This window comes from Silurus aristotelis, assembly GCF_946808225.1.
Source record: "Silurus aristotelis genome assembly, chromosome: 20".
In the NCBI taxonomy this organism is placed as follows: Eukaryota; Metazoa; Chordata; class Actinopteri; order Siluriformes; family Siluridae; genus Silurus; species Silurus aristotelis.
Genome location: NC_139593.1, coordinates 1,060,766 through 1,076,021, shown reverse-complemented (window position 1 = coordinate 1,076,021; position 15,256 = coordinate 1,060,766). Strand labels below are relative to the sequence as shown.

General features: G+C 41.9%; 1 protein-coding gene across 2 annotated transcripts; it reads right to left on the bottom strand.

Moving 5' to 3' along the window:
* Positions 1 to 3,658: 3,658 nt before the first annotated feature.
* mvb12a (multivesicular body subunit 12A) lies at positions 3,659 to 15,077 on the bottom strand. Of its 2 annotated transcripts, none has more exons than XM_083521750.1 (10): positions 14,909 to 15,077; positions 10,707 to 10,793; positions 10,468 to 10,551; positions 8,421 to 8,520; positions 8,195 to 8,324; positions 7,654 to 7,791; positions 7,393 to 7,505; positions 6,788 to 6,846; positions 6,301 to 6,360; positions 3,659 to 6,159 (listed from the first exon to the last, which is right to left on the bottom strand). In XM_083521750.1, the coding sequence occupies exons 2-10, from the start codon at positions 10,791 to 10,793 to the stop codon at positions 6,106 to 6,108; spliced, it is 825 nt and encodes a 274-aa protein (XP_083377876.1). In that variant the 5' UTR covers positions 14,909 to 15,077; the 3' UTR covers positions 3,659 to 6,105. The 2 variants fall into 2 exon arrangements, with proteins under 2 accessions (XP_083377876.1, XP_083377877.1); XM_083521751.1 differs by having other exon boundaries at positions 14,905 to 15,073.
* Between the last annotated feature and the right edge of the window lie 179 nt (positions 15,078 to 15,256).

Here is a 15,256-nt window from a genome sequence, read left to right as displayed (position 1 = left end):
GGAGAGGAGGAAGGCGTCTACAGAGACAGCAGGGAAAGGAGAAGTGGAGGAGAGTGGAGGTTCGGGTTGGTACTTTAAATGTTGGTACTATGACGGGTAAAGGGAGAGAGATAGCTGATATGATGGAGAGGAGAAAGGTAGATGTGTTGTGTGTTCAGGAGACCAAGTGGAAAGGGAGTAAGGCCAGGAACATTGGAGGTGGATTTAAACTGTTCTATCATGGTGTGGATGGGAAGAGAAATGGTGTAGGGGTGATTCTGAAGGAAGCGTACAGTAAGAGTGTAGTGGAGGTGAAGAGAGTTTCTGATAGGGTGATGATCGTGAAGGTGGAAGTTGAAGGGATGATGATAAATGTCATCAGTGCCTATGCTCCACAAGTTGGCTGTGAGATGGAGGAGAAAGAAAGATTCTGGAGTGAATTAGATGAAGTGGTAGATGGTGTACCTAGGAAAGAACGATTGGTGATTGGGGCAGACTTTAATGGGCATGTAGGTGAAGGGAACAGAGGTGATGAGGAGGTGATGGGTAGGTATGGTTTTAAGGAGAGGAATGTGGAAGGGCAGATGGTGGTAGATTTTGCTAAAAGGATGGAAATGGCAGTGGTGAACACGTATTTTAAGAAGAAGGAGGATCATAGGGTGACGTATAAGAGTGGAGGAAGGTGCACACAGGTGGATTATGTTCTGTGTAGGAGATGCAACCTGAAGGAGATTGGAGACTGTAAGGTGTTGGCGGGGGACAGTGTAGCTAGACAGCATCGGATGGTGGTCTGTAGGATGGTTTTGGAGGCGAAGAAGAAGAGGAGGAAAGTAAGGTTTGAAAGAAGAATAAGATGGTGGAAACTGAAGGAGGAAGAGTGTAGTGTGAGGTTCAGGGAAGAGGTCAGACAGGGGCTTGGTGGTGGTGAAGAGGTGCCGGATGATTGGGCAACTACTGCAGGAGTGATGAGGGAGGCAGCTAGAAAAGTACTTGGTGTGACATCTGGAAATAGAAAGCAAGACAAGGAGACGTGGTGGTGGAATGAGGAAGTGCAGGAGAGCATTAGGGGAAAGAGGTTGGCAAAACAGAAGTGGGATCGACAGAGTGAGGAGAAAAGTAGGCAGGAGTACAAGGAGATGCGGCAGCAGGTTAAAAGGGATGTGGCGAAAGCCAAGGAAAAGGCATATGAGGAACTGTATAAGAGGTTGGACACTAAGGAAGGAGAAAAGGATTTATACCGATTGGCCAAGCAGAGGGACCGAGCTGGGAAGGATGTACTGCAAGTTAGAGCAATAAAGGATGGAGAGGGAAATGTGTTGACTAGTGAGGAGAGTGTGTTGAGAAGATGGAGGGAGTATTTTGAGCAGCTGATGAATGAGGAAAATCAGAGAGAGAGAAGGTTGGAGGATGTGGATTTGGTGAAGCAGGATGTAGATAGGATTAGTAAGGAGGAAGTGAGAGCAGCGATTAAGAGGATGAAGAATGGAAAGTCGGTTGGACCAGATGACATACCGGTAGAAGCGTGGAGATGTTTAGGAGAGATGGCAGTGGAGTTTTTAACCAGATTGTTTAACAGGATTCTGGAAGGGGAGAGGATGCCTGAGGAATGGAGAAGGAGTGTGCTGGTACCGATCTTTAAGCATAAGGGAGATGTGCAGACCTGCAGTAACTACAGGGGAATTAAGTTGATCAGTCACACCATGAAGTTATGGCAAAGAGTAGTGGAAGCCAGGCTGAGAGAAGAGGTGACCATCTGTGAGCAACAGTATGGTTTCATGCCGAGGAAGAGCACCACAGATGCCTTATTTGCTTTGAGGATGTTGATGGAAAAGTATAGAGAAGGACAGAAGGAGCTGCATTGTGTATTTGTGGATTTAGAGAAAGCGTACGACAGGGTGCCGAGAGAGGGGTTGTGGTATTGTATGAGGAAGTCAGGTGTGTCAGAGAAGTATGTGAGGGTGGTGCAGGACATGTATGAGGACAGTGTGACGGCAGTAAAGTGTGCAGTAGGTACGACAGACTGGTTCAGGGTGAAGGTTGGACTGCATCAAGGATCGGCCCTGAGCCCTTTCCTGTTTGCAGTGGTGATGGACAGGTTGACGGACGAGGTCAGACAGGAGTCTCCCTGGACTATGATGTTTGCAGATGATATTGTGATTTGTGGTGAGAGTAGAGAGCAGGTTGAGAAGAGCCTGGAGAGGTGGAGATATGCGCTGGAGAGAAGGGGAATGAAAGTCAGTAGGAGTAAGACAGAGTACATGTGTGTAAATGAGAGGGAGGGCAGTGGAAGGGTGCGGTTGCAGGGAGAAGAGGTGGAAAAGGTGGAGGAGTTCAGGTACCTGGGGTCAACAGTGCAAAGTAATGGAGAGTGTGTTAGGGAAGTAAAGAAAAGAGTGCAGGCAGGGTGGAGTGGGTGGAGAAGAGTGACAGGAGTGATTTGTGATAGAAGAGTATCTGCAAGAATGAAAGGGAAAGTTTATAGGACTGTGGTGAGACCTGCGATGTTGTATGGATTAGAGACAGTGGCATTGAGTAAAAAACAGGAGGTGGAGCTGGAGGTAGCAGAGCTGAAGATGTTGAGGTTTATCGCTGGGAGTGACAAGGATGGACAAGATTAGAAATGAGTTTATTAGAGGGACAGCACATGTAGGATGTTTTGGTGACAAGGTGAGGGAGGCGAGATTGAGATGGTTTGGACATGTGCAGAGAAGGGACATGAATTATATTGGTAGAAAAATGCTGAAGATGGAGCCACCAGGTAGGAGGAAAAGAGGAAGGCCAAGGAGGAGGTTCATGGATGTGGTGAGGGAAGACATGCAGGTAGTTGGTGTAAAAGAGGCAGATATAGAGGACAGGGTGGTATGGAGACGGATGATCCGCTGTGGCGACCCCTAATGGGAGCAGCCGAAAGAAGAAGAAGAAGATATTACAGAGTTCAATGATGTTCATCTTTTACATCTTTATTGTAATGATTTACTCACTGCGGACATGTCTGATGATCTGTCCATCCATCCATCCTCTGTCCATAATCCATTCATTATTCATACATCATCTATTCATTTATTCATCCATCCATCCATCCATCCATCCGTACATTCCCCTGTCAATCATCTATTCATTATCCATCCATCATCTGTCCATCCGTACATCCGTCTATCTATAATCCATTCATTATCTATTCATTATCCATCCATCCATATATTCATTTATCATCCATCTGTACATCCCCCTGTCCATCATCTATTCATCCGTCCATTCATCATCTATTCATTATTCATTCTTTTATCCATCCATCCCTCATTTTTCATAATCATTTATCCATCCATCATTAAATTTATTCATCGATCTATCTGTCCATACATCATTAATTTTCTTTATCATCCATCCATCCATCCATCCATCCATCCATCCATCCATCCATCCACCAGTCTGTCTGCCCATCAACTCATCTGTGCATCCCTCCATCGATCTTCCATATATATATATAATCCATCAAATCCTCCATCCATCCATCATTCTGTCTCACCCATACATCTCTACCTCCCTGCATCACCCACTGATTATCCATCCAGCCCTCATTCATTCATCTATTCATTGGAGTTACAGTTATTTCTCCTCTGGATGTCATACTGATGTCACACATTCATTCTGTTATTTATTGAATGAGTCTCAGAATCACTTTCTTCCAAACAGTCATTTATTATGGACATAAAAACACAGTATGAAATTTGGTCCTAAAATAAAAAGTGAAAAAGGGCAAGAATGCAGTGTTTATGTTCTGCAGTGTTCCTTCAGCTATCAGAAAACAAATATATTTAAATCATTGCATATTAAACAGAATGAAGATTTTATTCTTTATTAAAAAATAATGTCATTAAAATGATCAAAGTCCTGCACTCATACACACTGTGTTTACTTCTACTGTATCTACTGGACCTGTAATCTTCATCGTCCTCACCTTCATCATCCCAATCTTCATCATCGTTTCAGAGTTAACCTGTAACTAATCTTCATGCAGCAGAGGGGTTAAGGAGGGGTTACCGAGGGGTAACTGAGGGGTTACCGAGAGGTTACCGAGAAGTTACTGAGGGGTTACCGAGGGGTTACTGAGAGGTTACCGAGGGGTTACCGAGAGGTTACCGAGAAGTTACTGAGGGGTTACCGAGAAGTTACTGAGAAGTTACTGAGGGGTTACCGAGAAGTTACTGAGGGGTTACCAAGGGGTAACTGAGGGGGTACTGAGGGGTTACCGAGAAGTTACTGAGGGGTTTCAGAGGGGTAACTGAGGGTTTACTAAGGCATTACTGAGGGGTTACCGAGGGGTAACTGAGAGGTTACTGAGGGGTTACTCAGGCATTACTGAAGGGTTAAAAAAGGGGTTACTGAGGGGTTACTCAGGCATTACTGAAGGGTTAATGAGGGGTTACTGAGGGGTAACTGAGGGGTTAGAGAGGGGTTACTGAGGGGTTACTCAGGCATTACTGAAGGGTTAATGAGGGGTTACTGAGGGGTAACTGAGGGGTTAGAGAGGGGTTACTGAGGGGTTACTCAGGCATTACTGAAGGGTTAATGAGGGGTTACTGAGGGGTAACTGAGGGGTTAGAGAGGGGTTACTAAGGGGTTACTCAGGCATTACTGAAGGGTTAATGAGGGGTTACTGAGGGGTAACTGAGGGGTTACTCAGGCTTTACTGAGGGGTAACTGAGGGGTTAGAGAGGGGTTAGAGAGGGGTTAGAGAGGGGTTACTCAGGCATTACTGAGGGGTTACTGAGGGGTTACTGAGGGGTTACTCAGGCATTACTGAGGGGTTAATGAGGGGTTACGGAGAGGTAACAGGGGTTATGAGGGGTTACCAGGGGTAACTGATGGGTTACTTAGGTATCACTGAGGGGTTATTCAGAAATTACTGAGGGGTAACTGAGGGGTTACTCAGGGATTACTAAGGGGTTATGAAGAGGTTACTGAGGGGTTTTGGAGGGGTAACTAAGGGATTATGGAGGGGTTACTGAACGGTAAATTTCCCTCAGCAGTGCAAATATTTTGGATATATATAAATATTAAAGCCTTTTTATCACATCATCAGGCTAAAGACAGTAACAGGCTAAAGACTAACAGAAAGTAACAGTGACACAGTGACATTAAAGTGTGTCACTATGCATTATGTAGCGACATCTCACCCTGCTTTAATACACACACAGGGATGTGGAATTCTGGATTCTGATTGACCAACTTAGTGATTTGAATTAACAGAGTATTAAATTACGAGATATATCAGGAGCGAGCAATCTTACCCCTTAAAGGTGCTGGTTTACAATAAACAGAAGCCACACCCCATTTTAAATGTGCAATCAGCTGATCAGACCTTTAAATAGATAATAAGATAATAATAAGAAAACCTTCAGCCTTTTCGACACGTCCCGGACGACCCTGCTCTTCCCTGGGAAAAAGACATGGATGATCTAATCTTATTTATCAGTGTTTACGTCTCAGCTTTCTCACTGTGTATGAATATTCATGATTGAGCCTCCATGTGAGCCACACTGATAACACTCGCTTCTGATTGGTTGGCAGCTGGTGAATTGCTTTTGCTCTCATAAAATGCCTTTAAATTAGATTAAATATTTCCATAATGATGGCCTGTACTAACAGTTTATCATACAAAAAAGCCCGTCTGTTTCTCCCAATGAAACCCATTTCCAGATGTTCACAATAAAACTGATAAGATGAAAAATTCCCAATCTGGCAACAATACTGGACCCTTATAAAAGAAAGATGGCTGAAAGGACAGATCCTGAGAACCCCCTGAAAAACCCATAAATACCCTACAACCTTAGTGTTAGCTTCAACAGCACCTAGTAGTTTTCCTCTTTGGAAATTCCAAAATATACGTAATTTTACAAAATAAAAGCTTGTTAATTAGAGTTTCCATTTAAATCAATTAATGAGTTCATTAAAACCAATTAGCATATATGGGATCTAATTAGTATAAACACCAAACACATGCTAACAGACTTTGCTAGTCATTAGCAACACTAGGAGTTTTGGTTGAAAGTTTGTTTGGTTGTAACGAAGAAATAAATTTAGTCAAGTATAATCGATGGGCGGAGTTTAAACCAACTATGCCATCTAGGGGTGGAGTCTCGTCGCTGCCTTTTCTTCTATGGTAAATGTGTAGTTATACTGTAGAGAGAAAACCACGTTATAGGCAAGTGATATCTGAATCCTACAAACTACAGGAGCCAATCAGGTTCCAATATGCAAATATTGTGCCTAAATTATTTAAATCAGCAAATATGTTGAATATCTGACTGAACATCTCACCTCGTTCTCTATGTCCTGAAGTGACTTAATACGAATATTCTCCAGATCAGTAACAGACACCTGAGAGGGAGAAAGATGATGAAGATGGTGATGAAAATGATGATGGTAATGAAGATGATGATGGTGATGGTATTGATGATGGTAATGAAGATGATGATGGTGATGATGGTGATAATGATGATAGTAATGATGATGATGATGATTATGATAGTGATGATGATAGTGATGATAGTGATGATGTTGATGGTAATGATGATGTAATGATGATGGTGATGGTAATGATGATGAATATAATGATTGTAATGATGATGATGATGATGATAAAGATAATGGTGATGATGATGATAGTGATGATGTTGATGGTAATGATGATGTTGACGGTAATGATGATGTAATGATGAATATAATGATTGTAATGATGATGATGATGATAAAGATGATGGTTATGATGATACTGGTAATAGTGATAGTAATTGTTGGTGTTTACCTTCTCTATAGCTCGACTTTCAAATCTGGGATGAAGAGCAAAAGGAACTCCATCCATCGCTGAAACATGGAACATTTTTTTTTTTATAAAATAAAGTTAATAAAGTACACCAACATGGTGCCCCTCAGGGTTCAGTTCTGTAACCTTTCATAGTTTAATTATTTGACCAAAGGTATTGGGACATCTGATATTTCCACCCAAGGTTGGAGACACACAATTGTGTAGAGGGTCTTTGGATACAGTAGCATGAAATTTCTTCTTTACTTTATCTAGGAGACCCGAACCTGTTCCAGCATGACATTGCAAAAAGCCAAGATCTCCAAGAAGATCTGTTTTCTATGGGGATGTTAGAAGATGTGGAAGATATTGAGCTGCTAAAGAGCTCCAACCCTATTAAACATGATGAATGTGAACGCTGACTGCACCCCAGACCTTCACATCTTCTCACGCACATCAGTATCTGACTTAACTAACACACTTGTAGCTGAATGAATCTCTACAAAATCTAGTGGAACATCATCCAGGATGAGCTCATTATAACATGGAATGGAAAGTAGCACATAGCCATCTGCTGGTCAGGTGTCCACAAACTTTAATTGTGTTACCTGTAATTCCATGGCTGCTGCTGCCATCGTTCACCACCTCAGGCGTGTGGTTCATATGGTCCAGGTTGCTGCGGCGACGACTGATCTTAGGCTGGGATTGAGATGACTGGTTGCTGTGGAAAGAGGAGATAAATAAACAAAGCCACACCCACATATTTGTTGTAACCATGGCAACACAGATGTGTGACTAGCTACGGAGGCGATCAATCTCAAGCGGAATTATAGTAAAAAGCGTATATAGGAGTGTGAAGTTATTTGTACTTGGGTCTGAGAGGAAGGGGCGTGGCTGCCTCCAGAGAGAGCTGCCGCATGTCGATGCTCAGACTACGAGGCTTCGCCTGAGGAACAGGAGATGTGAACGGGCCTTTCAGACACCACAGCACGTAGCCCAGAATGTCCCTGTAAAACACACACACACACACACACACCATACAACACGTCCTATATTAAGTATTTACGCCCTGTGTGCGAGTCACCAGACAGAACGTTCTGAAACCTCCAACCACCTGATGGGAGAACATCACTCCATTTATACAGATTATTACAGATCATCAAATTATTCAGAAAGCAGAACAGAAGCTCCACCAGGATGTGTGCAGGAACTTTCCTTCACGAGATGTTTCAGTTCCTCAAAAGGTTGTAGAACACTGATCCTGGAACCATGGGCTTCCACTACAAGCTCGCACGGCATCGAAACTATCCAAGGATCATCATACAGCGAGCCTTCACACACACACACACACACACACACACACACACACACACACACACAAACACAAACACACAAACACACACTTCTCACCCCAGACAGGTGTACTGTGGAAGCATCATCTTGCTCTTGGCTGTGAGTCGGATGTCCAGGATGGCAGATGTTACGCTGTGTAAAGGTACGATACGCACACACACTCTCTTCTTCTTCCACACAGAGGATTCTAATACACACACACACACACACACACACACACACAACTGTTAATATGAGCTGCTTGCAGTAAGTGTGGTGTGTGTGTGTGTGTCTGAAATCTTACTGGACTCTATAAACTCAGGGATGAAGCAGAAACCAGGAGGAATCGCATCCTTCTCAGAAATCACCTGAACATCAGACACCACCGTCCCACCTGACAGGTCCTACACACACACACACACACACACACACACACACACACACACACACACACAGAGTCAGTGATATGTGTGTGTGTGTGTGTGTGTGTGTGAGGACCAGCATTGTTTATTGTCTCCACATGGTCCAAACTCAGAGTGAGTGAAACACAATGCACTTTTATTCTCAATGAGGTCCTGTACACATTCTGAACATCCTACACGCCTGGAGAACATGGCATACACACCACCCCGGGTTTACACATCGTCTGGACACTCTGATCCAAACAGGAACCTGTTCAGGAACCTACAGAATGCCTTCATACACATACCATACAACATCTATTTGTGCAGTACTTTTAATACTTAATTCTCTCTCTCTCTCTCTCTCTCTCTCTCTCTCTCTCTCTCTCTCTCTCTCTCTCTCTCTTTTTTGTCTGTTGAGGTAAACAAGATTCATCTTGACGTCCTACTACTCTGGATCGAGTTCTCTTCAATTAGAGATACTCTGTGTGAAGATGTTCCACATCAAAGATACATGAAGTTACTGAGTAACTGAAGAACTGTGAGGATGAATTTGGACTGTAATTAATATCAACAGTCTGCTCCAATGTGCTCAGGACCAAAGTTTGGATGAAAAGTTCTGTATGTAAGTGTCGTTTACTGAACAGTTTATAACCTCAACACTGATGGAACTGTGATGGTGTTCAGTGTTGAGGATGAGGAGAAGGTTGCCTTTTGAGTCTGGATCCTCTCAGGTTTCTTCCTTATGCCATCTCAGGGAGTTTATCCTTCACCACAGTCACCACTAGATCACTCATTAAGGACAAACTTATAAGAAACAAATATCTTCTTTTTCTACTTTCATCTGCTCCCACCAGGGGTCGCCACAGCGGATCATCAGTCTGCATACCCCCCTGTCTTCTACATCTGCCTCTTTCAAACCAACCAACTACATGTCTTCCCTCACCACATCCAAAAACCTTCTCCTTGGTCTTCATCTTTTCCTACTGATATACCCCATGTCCCTCCTCTGCACATGTCCAAACCATCTCAATCTCGCCTCCCTCATTTTGTCTCAACATTACTTTACACTGTTGACCCCAGGTACCTGAACTCCTCCACCTTCTCCACCTCTTCTCCCTGCAACTGCACCCCTCCACTGCCCTCCCTCTCATTCACACACATGTACTCTGTCTTACTCCTACTGACTTTCATTCCCCTTCTCTCCAGCGCATATCTCCACCTCTCCAGGATCTTCTCCACCTGCTCACTACTCTCCCCACTAATCACAATATCATCCACAAACATCAAAGTCCACAGAGACTCCTGTCTGACTTCGTCCATCAACCTGTCCATCACCACTGCAAACAGAAAAGGGCTCAGAGCCGATCCTTGATGCAGTCCAACCTTCACCCTAAACCAGTCTGTCGTTCCTACTGCACACTTCACTGCTGTCACACTGTCCTCATACATGTCCTGCACCACCCTCACATACTTCTCTGACACACCTGACTTCCTCATACAATACCATTATAAGGAACTAATTTATAGACACAAAACCTCTACAATCCAAATGAATAACCTCTTTTTTTCTGTGAAGCAGATTCAGGAAAATGTCCACTGTTACAAACTACACAAATAAAACTAAATTGAAATAAAACTAAATGGAACTGATCATAGAACAGCTGATGTAGACACTAAGTCTTACAAACCTCAATTTCATGTTTAGAACATTTACTACATATTTGTTTGTTTGTTTGTATGAGTGAAAACACATGGATCAAATTTCATATTCAGAATTCTATTTGCTGTGCTTATTGATGCGTTTCCACAGGAAGCCGAACAAGTACTGTGGGTGGAGCTTGGACAATGGGAAACCAATGACTGGTGTGTGTGTGTGTGTGTGTGTGTGTGTGTGTGTGTGTGTGTGTGTGTGTGTGTGTGTGTGTGTGTGTATTTCTGCAAAAACACCTTGCTGTAGCAAAGAAAGTATCCAGCTTTCAGGCCGAAGCCTCTAGTGAAGTTGGCAGCCGCTCCATCTTCAGTCGAAGAAATCTACACACACACACACACACACACACACACACACACACACACACACACACACACACACATATATATTAATAATTGTCTCAGTTATTATCATTTATGTTGAGTCTATGCTACAGTTACACTACGATTCTAAAACAAATTAGTGTTGCTATGGTTACCATTGTAAAGGAGGCGGGGCATGTGGAGGTGTTGGAAGCCCAGCATATTGCGGAGATCGGCCTGCTGGGTACGCTTGTAGCAGACATCTTTCAAACAGAAAGACAAACAGATAGACAGGAAGTATCCCTGTAATAGTTTATCAGTAAAACAGTGCAATAGTGTATTGGTGTATCAGTGTAACAGTGTATCAGTGTAATAATGTATTGGTGTATCAGTGAAACAGTGTATCAGTGCAACAGTGTAATAGTGTATTGGTGTATCAGTGGAACAGTGTATTAGTGGAACAGTGTAATAGTGTATTCATGTATCAGTGGAACAGTGTATTAGTGTAACAGTGTATCAGTGAAACAGTGTATCAGTGGAACAGTGTAATAGTGTATTGGTGTATCAGTGTAACAGTGTATTAGTGTAACAGTGTATCAGTGAAACAGTGTAATAGTGTATTGGTGTATCAGTGTAACAGTGTATTAGTGTAACAGTGTATCAGTGAAACAGTGTAATAGTGTATTGGTGTATCAGTGTAACAGTGTATCAGTGAAACAGTGTAATAGTGTATTGGTTTGTCAGTGGAACAGTGTATCAGTGAAACAGTGTATCAGTGGAACAGTGTAATAGTGTATTGGTGTATCAGTGTAACAGTGTATTAGTGTAACAGTGTATCAGTGAAACAGTGTAATAGTGTATTGGTGTATCAGTGTAACAGTGTATCAGTGAAACAGTGTAATAGTGTATTGGTTTGTCAGTGGAACAGTGTATCAGTGGAACAGTGGAACAGTGTATCAGTTAAACAGTGTAATAGTGTATTGGTGTATCAGTGTAACAGTGTATCAGTGAAACAGTGTAATAGTGCATTGGTGTACCAGTGTAATAGTGTATCAGCAGAACAGTGTAATAGTGTATTGGTGTATCAGTGTAACAGTGTATATTTGAAACACTGTGTTAGTGTTACACTGACTGAAAACGGTGTATATGTGTATCAGGGCAACAGGGTATGAGTGTAAAAGTGTATCATTGTAACAGTGAAACAGTGTATCATTGTAACAGTAAAACAGTGTAACAGTAAATCAGTGAAACAGTGTATTAGTGAAACAGTGTATCAGTAAATCAATCAGTGTATCAGTGAAACAGTGTATCAGTAAATCAATCAGTGTATCAGTGTACCAGTGTAACAGTGTAGCAGTAAATCAGTGTATCAGTGAAACAGTGTATCAGTAAATCAGTGAAACAGTGTGTCAGTAAACCAGTGTAACAGTGTATCAGTGAAACAGTAAATCAGTGCATCAGTGAAACAGTGTAGCAGTAAATCAGTGTATCAGTGAAACAGTGTATCAGTAAATCAGTGTATTGGTGTATCAGCGGAACAGTGTAATAGTGTATTGGTGTATCAGTGTAACAGTGTATCAGTGAAACAGTGTAATAGTGTATTGGTGTATCAGTGCAACAGTGTATCAGTGAAACAGTGTAATAGTGTATCAGTGAAACAGTGTAATAGTGTATCGGTGTATCAGTGAAACAGTGTAATAGTGTATTGGTCTATCAGTGTAACAGTGTGTCAGTGTTACATAACTGATAACGGCGTATATGTGTATCAGGGCAACAGGGTATGAGTGTTAAAGTGTATCATTGTAACAGTGAAACAGTGTATAATTGTAACAGTGAAACAGTGTATCATTGTAACAGTGAAACAATGTATCAGTGAAACAGTGTATCAGTAAATCAATCAGTGTATCAGTGAAACAGTGAAACAGTGTAGCAGTATATCAGTGTATCAGTGAAACAGTGTATCAGTAAATCAATCAGTGTATCGGTGAATCAGTGAATCAGTGTAACAGTGTAGCAGTAAATCAGTGTAGCAGTGAAACAGTGTATCAGTAAATCAATCAGTGTATCAATGAAACAGTGAATCAGTGTATCAGTGTAACAGTGTAGCTGTAAATCAGTGTATCAGTGAATCAGTGTATCAGTGTAACAGTGTACCGATGTGTCAGTGTATCAGTGTAACAGTGTATCAGTGTAACAGTGTACCGATGTGTCAGTAAATCAGTGTAACAGTGTATCAGTGAAACAGTGAATCAGTGCATCAGTGAAACAGTGCATCGGTGTAACAGTGTATCAGTGAAACCGTGTATCAGTAAATCAGTTTATCAGTGAAAGAGTATCGGTGTAACAGTGTATCGGTGCGTCAGTAAATCTGTGCATCAGTGTAACAGTGTATCAGTGAAACAGTGTATCAGTGAAACAGTGAATTATTGTAACAGTGTATCAGTGAAACAGTGTATCAGTAAAACAGTGAATCATTGTAACAGTGTATCAGTGTAACAGTAAAACAGTGTATCAGTGAAAGAGTATCGGTGTAACAGTGTATCGGTGTGTCAGTAAATCAGTGAATCATTGTAACAGTGTATCAGTGTAACAGTGTATCAGTGAAACAGTGTATCAGTGAAACAGTGAATCATTGTAACAGTGTATCAGTGTAACAGTGTATCAGTAAAACAGTGAATCATTGTAACAGTGTATTAGTGTAACAGTAAAACAGTGTATCAGTGTATCAGAGTAACAGTGAAACAGTGTATCAGTATAACAGTGTATCAGTGTACCAATGTGTCAGTGTATCAGTGTAACAGTGTATCAGTGAAACAGTGTATCATTGTAACAGTGTATCAGTGTAACAGTGTATCAGTAAAACAGTGAATCATTGTAACAGTGTATTAGTGTAACAGTAAAACAGTGTATCAGTGTATCAGAGTAACAGTGAAACAGTGTATCAGTGTATCAGTGTATCAGTGTAACAGTGTATCAGTGTAACAGTGTACCAATGTGTCAGTGTATCAGTGTAACAGTGTATCAGTGTAACAGTGTACCGATGTGTCAGTGTATCAGTGTAACAGTGTATCAGTGTAACAGTGTATCAGTGTACCGATGTGTCAGTGTATCAGTGTAACAGTGCATCAGTGTACTGATGTGTCAGTGTACCGATGTGTCAGTGTATCAGTGTAACAGTGTATCAGTGTACTGATGTGTCAGTGTATCAGTGTAACAGTGTATCAGTGTAACAGTGTACCAATGTGTCAGTGTATCAGTGTAACAGTGTATCAGTGTAACAGTGTACCGATGTGTCAGTGTATCAGTGTAACAGTGTAACAGTGTACCGATGTGTCAGTGTAACAGTGTACCGATGTGTCAGTGTATCAGTGTATCAGTGTAACAGTGTACCGATGTGTCAGTGTATCAGTGTAACAGTGTATCAGTGTAACAGTGTACCGATGTGTCAGTGTATCAGTGTAACAGTGTATCAGTGTAACAGTGTACCGATGTGTCAGTGTATCAGTGTAACAGTGTACCGATGTGTCAGTGTATCAGTGTAACAGTGTATCAGTGTACCGATGTGTCAGTGTATCAGTGTAACAGTGTAACAGTGTATCAGTGTAACAGTGTATCAGTGTACCGATGTGTCAGTGTATCAGTGTAATAGTGTATCAGTGTAACAGTGTACCGATGTGTCAGTGTATCAGTGTAACAGTGTATCAGTGTAACAGTGTACCGATGTGTCAGTGTATCAGTGTAACAGTGTATCAGTGTACCGATGTGTAAGTGTATCAGTGTAACAGTGTGTCAGTGTAACAGTGTACTGATGTGTCAGTGTAACAGTGTACTGATGTGTCAGTGTATCAGTGTAACAGTGTATCAGTGTAACAGTGTACCGATGTGTCAGTGTATCATTGTAACAGTCTCTCCTCTGAAAAGAAACAAAAGATGTTTTTGACGTGCCTTATGAATGAAATACAGGTGACGTCATGCAGGTGTGTGATCTCACCGTGTACATACCTGTGTCACTTAATCAATACATACGTTTATTACAAAATACAGTGTCTCCAGTGTCTCTCTCTTTTACACACACACACACACACACACACACACACACACACACACACACACACACACACACACACACAGAAGTTGAGCACTACTATAAATTACAAGCGAATATTGAATGTGTTAAAGAGGCGCCTTTTAACAGACACTCACAGCACTACTGTGTGTGTGTGTGTGTGTGTGTGTGTGTGTGTGTGTGTGTGCCTGAAGACACACCTGGAACACGTAGACAGTCTCTCATTCCCGGTAATGTGTGTGTGTGTGTGTGTGTGTATGTGTGTGTATGTATGTATGTATGTATATGTGTGTGTGTGTCCGTTGTACTTACTGTGTTAGATAGAGTTTAATTTCCTCTCTTTCTCTTTCTCTCTCTTTTCTCTTTCTCTTTCTCTGTTACTTTCTCTCTCTCTTGTGTCTCAGCAAAAACTTTTCTTCCTGGTGGATAAAGAGGAAATGAGAGAGTTCCGCCCTGTACTGCACATTCCAGCATGCACCGCGGCACAAGGGGCGGGGCAGGTGGGGTTGCCAGAGTGGTGTATTTAACTCTGAGCTAGTTAGCTTGCTAGCTAGATGGTTGTTTGTTTGTTTGATTGGTTGTTAGTTTATATGTTGATGTGTTTGGTTTAGCAGGTAGCGTGTTCGACAAATACAACTCACTAAAGCATGTTTCACACTT